General features: G+C 36.8%; 1 protein-coding gene across 1 annotated transcript in view; it reads left to right on the plus strand.

Moving 5' to 3' along the window:
- Positions 1–9730, plus strand: part of COL19A1 (collagen type XIX alpha 1 chain) — a 309028-nt gene extending 299298 nt beyond the window's left edge. The window contains exons 49-50 of the mRNA XM_029943181.1: positions 2818–2946; positions 9612–9730. Coding sequence (XP_029799041.1) covers positions 2818–2946; positions 9612–9730 — 248 coding nt within the window. The remainder of the gene's footprint in view (positions 1–2817; positions 2947–9611) is intronic.
- The last annotated feature ends 225 nt before the right edge of the window (positions 9731–9955 follow it).

Here is a 9955-nt window from a genome sequence, read left to right on the forward strand (position 1 = left end):
ACTAACTTAATCAGTAAGAAGATTTTTCCAGAAGGTTTGTCTACACAAAACCCATGCTGAATTTTTTACATTAAAGACTTTTTTTTTACACACTAGGTGTATCTTTTAAAAATTGGGTGTAAATTAGTTTTACAAATGAAATCATTTGAATTTGTTTTTGGAAGAAAATATGCAAAAAGGAAAAAAAAAGAATATGGTGAATACCTTTTGTCATGCCAAGGATACACCCTGCTCCACTTTCTGTGTTAAACTTAGTTATTCAATATTCTGTGTGTTAAATGGAAGATATATAAAGCATAAACAAGCCAAGGAAGTTTAAATAAAGAATCCAATGATAGATTGTATTTATAATGGGCTTTGGATTAATTTGCATTAATGATTTCACTAAAATTAATTCCTAAGGTAGTAAAATATTGACTATGGTTTTGAGGAATAATTGAACTGGACGATGGCCTATGGGGGATTTATAACTAAGAAGTCAGTAATAACAAGTGCAATCTTGGAATGATTATTCAAAAGAGCAATTCTAAGAAGGAATGTCTTTATTACAGAACAAGTACCAGTCATAAAATAAAGTTTAGCAGCAGATAATCTTTATGGCATATGGGGCTTATAAAACATGGATAGTAGTTGGTATGGGATGATACGGTCTTTCAGGCTTTCTCTGGGATTCCTGAGCAAGAGCATTTAATGTAGAAAGTATAAAATGCCCAATATAGGACTATGCTGACAGAGAATGTTTAATTAGTGTAATTAATGATTTGTCTTGTTTAGGAATTTATTTTAGAGTGAAAATTCTTATTTATATTTTCGCATTTCCATTTTCTTTGAACTTCCTCAGTTTCCAGATCCTTTCAATTTCATGAGTTATTGTTACACTGATGTTCTGTAAAAACTCACTTTTATCCAAAGCATTAATGATTTATTAATAAGTCTCTTAGTATTAATAGTTGCATGACACCTGTGCCACCTATAAAGATACGTCCATTATAGGAAGTACTCACCTATTTCCTAAGGTGACTGAACTCACCTTATAGAAACCCCCTTAATCAATCCTCTCTTCCCTCCCTGGATTCTTCCTTTAGGACTCAGATCAGCAGTGTTCATGTTCGTTCACCAAACAGCTCCAGACAGTTTGGTGAATGAACAAAAGAGCAAATGACAATATGTTTCTTGGGAAGGCAGCACTGCTTTTGGGGGAAGTATTCAATTCCTAACAGTAACATCACTCAACACCTACAGAAGATTTTGTTATTTTTATTGACATTTTTAAATGTTCTGGAAAATTTGTCAGCTTCTTATAACTTGTGTGTTCTTAGTTTCAATGTTTTCTTCAGGTGTAGATGTTTTCTTCAGGAGATGTAGTAAGTCTACTGGACAAAACACTAGCTTGGAACCTAATTAACCTTTAGTAATGACTCATAGTGAGAATTTTAGGTTTATATTAAAAGATGGTTTTAATAATAAATTTACCTCACTTTCCAGCAATGTTGTAAATGTATGTGGTCATTTAAAATATGTTTTAATGTATAGAAACTTTTTATTGTTTTTACTCTGTCTACAAATGGAAGTTAGTGAGACCATGCTCATCTGCATCTTTTTTCCTTTGGCCAAATTAACATACTCACTACTAAAATCATGACTGAGTAATGGAACTAACTGGAAATCAAACCAGAAAAAAACAAATAATATTAAGGGTAAATAATAGATATTTTTTTAAAGAGGCAAAATTTAGTTGCTGACAAAGTACAATATTTTCCCAGTATAGAAATTAATTAGTGAAATCATAGTGAATAGGAAGCTGATGACCATTTTATTCTATACAAGATCTATCAATAATGCAGTTTTATTCAAGGATATAAAGTGTCACATACCTTATGAATTATCTATTGCTGCATAAGAAAATACCTCAAAATTTCAGTAGCTTAAGACAACAAACATTATCTCACATTTTCTGTGGAGCAGAGACTTGAAGGTTGCTTAATTTTATGGTTCTTGCTCAGAGTCTATAATGAAGCTCCAGGTAGGATGTCAGCCAGAGGTGCAGTAATCTGAAGGCTTGACTGTGGCCGGAGCATCCACTTCCAAGTTCACTCACATGGATGTTGGCAGATGGCCTCAGTTCATTCCCACACAGGACTCTCTGTAGGACTTCTTAAATATCCTCACGACATAGCATCTGGCTTTCCCCAGAGTGAGCAGTCTCACATTGAGCAATCAAAGAGAGAGGGCAGCCGGGAAGCCATGGTGCCTTTTATGACTTAATTTCCCTACTTGCACACTGTCAGTTCTGCTTTTTTCCTATTCATTTGAAATGAAAAGTAAGTCCAGCCCACACTCAAGAATAAGCAGAGCCTAATTCCATTGGAAGAGAATGTCAAAGTCTTCATAAACATGTTTTAAATGACCACATACATTTACAACATTACTAGAAAGTGAGGTAAATTTATTATTAAAACCATCTTTTAATATAAACCTAAAATTCTCACCATGAGTCATTACCAAAGGTTAATAATTAGGTTCCAAGCTAGTGTTTTGTCTAGTAGACTTACTACATCTCTGAAGCAACTGAAAATTCTCAGACCATCTGATCGGCACAAGTGGTCTTCATTTATATTCAGACAACTTTGTACAATCCATTTTGTTTGACCAATCAACAAAACAACTCCCAGCAGTCAGGCCAGTTAGTAAATTAGATGCACTTAAATTGAAAACCAAGTAGGATTGTTTTTTGTTGAATTTCATGTAAAAAATTGAAAAATTTTGATGTAAAAATATTTCTATTACATGCTATATTTTTTTCTTTTATAATTAAAGAGAGGATGGCTGTGTTCCTGTCGCAGCTCAAGCTGCCAGCAGCCATGTTGGCTGCTCAAGCTCATGGGAGGCCTGGTCCACCAGGAAAGGATGGATTGCCTGGGCCACCAGGAGACCCTGGGCCACAAGGTAAGTTTTACAGTATAATATTTATTTACCAGCTTTTTAACTCTCAGTATTTAGAACATGTTAAGCACTGTTAAAGCAAAAATATATGTGTATCCATATATATACACACGCACACACATAATGATTTAATATAGACTATTTTGTTAATATCTGACATTCAAGAAGTTAATTTTTAACTTTTACTATGTCAAGCTTAAAACTGGCTAATAATTACGTGATAATATGAATGTATTTTGATAATAGATTTGTTATAAGAATGACACCAACAATATGGGCTTATATATCATTATTTTGTGGGAATCAGCATTGTTTATGCCTCCCTATGGATGTAAGTTGGGCAACAACAAGAATCATTGTAGTATCTTGAAGAAACTGAGGAAACGGTCTTAAGAGATGCTACTGTAAGTAGTGATTTAGGTCCAAGTAAAATTTTGAGAAACCTTAGAATTCTTCTTCACGTGGTTTCTAAAATTTTTAAAGCAAAAACTTCACTAAATTGGCAAAAAATTATTGTTTCACTGATGACAACTTGACAGAAGACATGATTTCGAGCATAGCTTGACTAAAGCTAGCAAGGACATTTTCTAGAAATATGGTTAGCAATCAGCAGAGAGACCAAAACACCCCTAGTTTGGGGGATTCACATTTCTGAGAAAGAAATATTAAATCCAGTGAGTACATACCATGAAAGATAAGACCAGGGAATGGTCCTGCTTGAAATAATCAGAAGTTTGTGTAAAGGAGAAAACAGAGAGTAAACATCAAAACTACACAGGAATACCGTCCAAAATACTATATATGTGGAGAGTTCTTTTCACTGTCCTCCTCCTGCTTCTCTGTAACATGAGTGGTTTTCTACAGGAAGTGCCCATGTGATTGACAGGCCCACCCGCCTCTGGTAGAACAATAACGATGTCTCTAATCACAGGGTCTGTTAGAGCCTTACTCTTCAGTCACAGCTGACAAGGCTTTCAGTTTAGTTAGCACCATGTAAAACAACAGTAGCATCATTGTAGTTCTCCTAAACTAAACAGTATATTCTACCTTTCCCTTAGATTATAGGGAGTTGTGGCCAATAGTTGGAAGAAGATGTATAGAATCAGGCGTAGCCTTCTGTGTGTACACGGTTGTGTAGTGGGTAGTTTCTTTCACTATTTGGGTTGTTCTGAAGCCATAGTCTGTGAACCTGGAGCCAAGAGCTTGAAAGCCCATCTAAAGATGGGTGATCTTTCAGGCCACATGATGGATAAGAACTGTTAACACCAGTGGCAGAAAAAATATGGACTGATGTTTCAAACAGTAGTCTGAGAGGACCGTGGAAAAGTCAGGATTATCGAGAAAAATAGTTCTGGAACTGGAGTTACCTGTCCACACAAAATACATGTGCCCAGGCTCCTTCCCCACAGGAAGGCCCATCTGGAAGACTCAGTCAGAAGCAATGTGAAGTCAGCCATGTCAGTGAAGCTTTTGGAAAAAGACTTCGATTCACCAATCTGCTTACCTTCCCTCTGGCAAAAGATTTCTGTGGAATCTATTTTGCTTAAGAAATCTTCTAGACTACTTCTACTCCTGATAAAGCTTTTGGATGCAATGCTTGAATTGAAAGGACTTCCCTACATGATTTCCAACATTTTTAAAACCAACATTGTCAAATTGACAAGACTCTGCTTGTCCCTGAGCACATATACCAAAATTGACAACAGTTGTGTCCCACTGTGGAGCTTCTGGTAACAGACATATCTTTGTAACTCGATGTCTCCTCAACTTTCATATGATAGCTCCTTTTTAGTATTTGTTAAATTTGCCAAAAAGGCAGCAGAAAAATAAAACTTAGATAAAATAGGTTCATTTTAAAGGAATATTTGCTTATAGTCATGCTATACTGATAAAGCCACCAAGAAATCTTGCTGTAGAAAAGAACACAAGAGGCTGCTATTTGATTTTTGGTGTCTCTCCAAGAGTTCATAAGTAATTGAAGGGTTTTTCTCTGGGAGAGAAATAGATATGCAGTGTTCAGAAGATGAAGTTCAAAGTTTTGCTCTGCCTGATTTAAAAGTTTTCTCCAAAAGAAAAGAAACAAAATGCATATAAAATGTTACCCTAGTATCCATTGCAGGCATCAGATGCTGTTAGCTGAATTAGTCCTCTTCGTGACACAGCATGATTGAGTTTGAGAAAAGATGGAAGTGAGAAGTGCAGCACAGAAAGGGAAAGAAAGTGTGGGCACCAAGCGCAGCCCAGCGTGTTCTGCCCACTCATGGACTCCAGTTGATGGTGACTCTTCTGAAATTTCCAAGAGACTTTCTTTCAGTATTTTTTTTTAGGAAAGAAATCCTACTTCATTTCAAATGAAGTGGTTTGGGGGTGCCTGAGTGGCTCAGTTGGTTAAGCATCTGACTCTTGATTTCAGCCCGGGTCATGGTCTCAAGGTTCATGAGATCGAGCTCCACATTGGGCTCTGTGCTAACAGGAAGGATCTCACTTGGGATTCTCTGTCTCCCTCTTTCTCTGCCCCTTCCCAGCTCATGTTATCTTTCTCTCTCAAAAATAAACTTTTGTAAAAAATAAAGTGGTTTGTATTGAAATGTGACTATAGAATGAGTTCTTTACTATCTTGCTATCTTAAAAGCAGAACAGAAATTTAAAGGGGTCTGCTGAGTTTCTTGTGCTTGTCCTGAGAAGCAGGAGACGTGCAGAGAGCAATGAGAACGTTGATGCAACATTAGTATTAAGTACTCCATCCTGGTTAAAAAGGGAGGTACTGGTCATGCTGTGATTCTGATAATGAAAACTTGTGGATCCTCTTTCAGTGCCCTGGTCTTCTTGCAGTGAAAACAGAAACCACCATGATTCTGAGTTGAGACATTTCATTTGCATTTTCCCTGAACTCCCAAAGAGGGTGATTGTTGACATCTTTTTATTTCAAAAGCATTTCCAGACAGATTTATATTTTAACCATCCTGTGGGGTTCAGATAATTGCCTCCCCTCTGCACACTGGGAGGACTTTCCTTGGTGTTCATTCCCACCTCAGGTCTGCAGGGTAGGGCCTGATGGCTTGTGTACCTGGGGTGAGCGAGAATATGCCACATTAGGCTCAGAGAAGCCTGAACGGCATGATCCAGCTGGGTTTCCGTATATAAACAAGAGAGGCGAATATTCCTAACAGACCTTATCCTCTTGGGCAGGTTTTATGAGAAAGAAATTTATTTAAACTTTTTCCAAACACAACTGATTCTCCACCTCTGTGAAACTTCTGAAGGATAGATGCTACACTTGAAAGCAGAGTTAGTAGGAGGAGACTGATCCAGCCATTCAATGTGCCCCCATCCATTTTGAAAGGACACTACTGGGAGTGGTTGTTTAAAGTTTTGCCGTTATTGGTTTATAATGAAGAAAGCCTTCTGTTATTTGTAAACCAGTGACCCACTGCGTAGTTCATGTGACTGATACAGATTTGACCTTTCTGATTTTGTATCTCTAACGGCCTTGGGAAGTGGGATGCTTGTGTGGCAAAATGACTGAGGGGCACTGTAGTCCGTGAGTAGACCGGAACTGAGGAGGCTGAACAGCTTGTAGGGTGTGCTGCAGGCCCCCATATGAAAAGTTGTCCCCCCTAAAAATGTTGGAAACACTTCTTTCGTGGCTTCGTTTGTCCAGTATGGGTATAGATGCACAGTTTTACAACCTTAGTAGAAGTAAATCCCTGGGGTTGACACAGATATCTCTACTGAAAATACATGAAATCTATTATCCAAACTACAACAAGCACCAGGTTTCTTGAATGACTACTATATCTAGATGCTATAGATTAGGACTCTTCTTTGTTTTATTTTCCTACATAATCTACAATGATATCAAACTGTCACCTGCAATCTTACAGGCCATGAAAATACATATCTATTGACATACCTGCCTTTTAGTTTTTTCCAAATTTCAAGAGAGGCCGTAAGGGGTAAAAAGCTTAATTCTAGAAAATAGGAAAGCTCTTACGGACTTTATTAACATTCTTATCTGAAGTTTTGGTGTAAGACCCTATGGCTTTATGTTAGCCTTCATAAGGCATTAGCTTGAGACCTTATGAGGGGATTTGAGAATAAAAACTCTCATGTGCTTGTACAATTCAACAGCAGTAGTAGGTAGTTATTAACCTAATAAACTGAGAGCTTTGTACAAATAAATTACATTTGACAGGAGAAATGTAAATGTTACCCTATTATATAAATATGCAAATTACTGTTTCTTGTTTTGTGATACCATATGCACTGAAATCCCCATGGAATAATAAATTTTTGCCTTATATTAAAATCTGATAGCTAAATTTGAATATGTAGGTTTTACCAGATATGGTCTCCATTTGGAATCGTGTTACAGTCTTGTTTATACTCTTCATAATCAAAAGTTCATTAATTTTTTTCTTTCTTCATCATCTCTTTAGCCTATGGTCTTAAGCACTTACTGAGATAGCTTGAGGGCCAACTTTTCAATCTTTCATAATAGTCCAGGGCTGAATTATCAAATATACCTCATGTAACAAATGTTATTTTACTGTATAAATGTCTAAATAATGGAATTGGAAGAGTGCTTTCAAATGACACTAAGTATAGGCATTTTTTTTGTTGTTGTTCACACAAATTAAATGAAAGTCACTTATATAAAAGAAATTCTGGTAATATTTTAAATTTGAGTATGTATCAACTTAGAATATCGTGTCATGTGTTCAAACTATTATTATTTCTCAAATCTAGGATTGTATTGAATATCTATAACAATTTTCAGGTATAAATGTGTAAAAATTTTCCACAGGATGTATTTCCAATATGCATCTCAAAATATTTCCTGGATGTATGTGCTTCTTTTCCACTACTTTCACATTTATGATCTTGTCATACCTCCAAAGTAAAAAAATAATGGTGTGGTGATTACAGTGCTAATATTATTTCATTTATAATGTATACACTGTATAGACACTTAAAAATGAAGATTGTAACCCCAAAACTGATGTCTAATTCTTAACAATCATGGGAAATAATTTCTCTTACATATTGCTCATAGAAACCATTAAAACTTCTCTTCTTGCTATATTTTGCTACAATAATAGGCCTTTACAGAAAGGCACAACTAAGTCAGGGCCTACTTTTCCTACTGAGATACTCTCCTTATTGTCTCTGTTGTATGTTTGCCTGTTTCTGCACGGCAGCTTTGTTCATTTGGGACGTGGAGTCGTCTTTCAGCTGTGTAACAGTATGGAAAGCTGGAAATTAAACTCTATTCACCATCATCATGAAACTCTTATAGCCACAAAACCTTTTCATCAAACAAAGTCTTACATGGATGCCAATATACAAAACACAGATAAAAAGTGTTTTATGCCTTTTATTTATTTTACAATTTGATCTCTCTTGTTTTAAGTATTATTGACACACAGTGATATATTCACGTCAGGTGTACAAAATAGTGATTCAACGAGTCTGTACGTTACGCTGTGCTCAGAACAAGTGTAGCTACCATCTGTTACCTTACAAGACTGTTACAATACCATTGACTATATTCACTATGCTGTACCTTTCATTCTGTGACTTATTCGTGCCATATCTGGAAGTATGTACCTCCCACTCTCCTTCACCCATTGTGCTGATTCTCCCACCTCTCCTAGCTCTAGCAACCATCAGTTTGTTCTCTGTATTTATAGGTCTGATTCCACTTTTGTTTGTTTACTTACTTATTTGTTTTGTTTTTAAGATTCTACATATAAGTGAAATCATGTGGTATTTGTCTTTCTGCTTTTTTAAAGCAGAGATCAGGGCTCCCAGAGGCATAAACTCCTCTGCACTAGTCTGGCTCAGGTGACAAGTACATTCAAGAATAAGAATGATTTTATCTTAATATGTATACCGACCTTAGACCTAATTCGTTTTGGTTAAAGAATCCTACTGATGAAGTGAGCTTAGATGAATCCCTTAATGTCCTTGCTTTCTACAGCACTACTGGGGCACCTAGTCATTTGGAGTTATGAACTGCTATGTTAAACATGGGGTTGCTGTTTTAACTTTCCTTAGAAAGAATGTAATTTGTTACACTAAGTAATTTGAACAAAGGCCTGATTTGTCCTCTCCCGACTTCTGAGCTTGATGGATCTACAGATACTCACACTCTTACTGTCATTTATTAAAATCGTGAATTTTTGTTCCTTTCATTCCCTTTAATTCTTGGACTAGGGTCCACATTCTTGTCCTATCATCTTGTCCTCATTTTAAGCGAACTTTTTCAGCGTGCCTCTTATATTTAGCCTGTATCTAGCCCCCAGTCAGAATTCCTATTGAAGAGGGTTCACACACCTTGTCAAACTATTTGAAAGATGATGTGAATGATTGATTTGAGTTATTTAGGTATCATTTTTGTGCCAAAAATCTCACTATCCATAGATTGACTAGCTGGAACTCGTACAGTAGCTGCATATTTCTAATCTCCTCATTGCCTATTGCACCTAATCTGTTTGATTTGTAAGCCTAAAATGATTATAATGCAAAACAGATAGCTAATATGCTATTTTTTGTTAAGTGAAGAAATAACATGAAAATGATAGTCTAAGAACATGATTCTGACATGCGCTCTGTTGTCATAGAATACTCTTACTTCTTGTGTCTCTCTTTTATCTCTCATTTAGGCTACCGAGGACAGAAGGGAGAGAGAGGGGAGCCTGGAATTGGGCTTCCGGGGAGTCCGGGTCTTCCTGGGACTTCAGGTAATAGTGGTATTATCCTCACAACACAAGCAAGCCTCTAAAAACAGGACCCACACCTTCTCTCCTGTGGCCCATATGTGTTGCTACAGGTGAAGTTGAATGACCCGTGTTGGGTGGAGTGAGGGAGGAGGAGCCATATGTGATCTGCATTCTGATGGGGGTCTTTTATTTCATTAGCTCCGGGTTTGCCAGGCTCACCAGGTGCCCCAGGGCCCCAGGGCCCCCCAGGACCTAGTGGAAGATGTAATCCAGAAGATTGCCTCTAT

The sequence above is a fragment of the Suricata suricatta genome, chromosome 7 (genome assembly GCF_006229205.1).
Source record: "Suricata suricatta isolate VVHF042 chromosome 7, meerkat_22Aug2017_6uvM2_HiC, whole genome shotgun sequence".
Classification (NCBI taxonomy): domain Eukaryota; kingdom Metazoa; phylum Chordata; class Mammalia; order Carnivora; family Herpestidae; genus Suricata; species Suricata suricatta.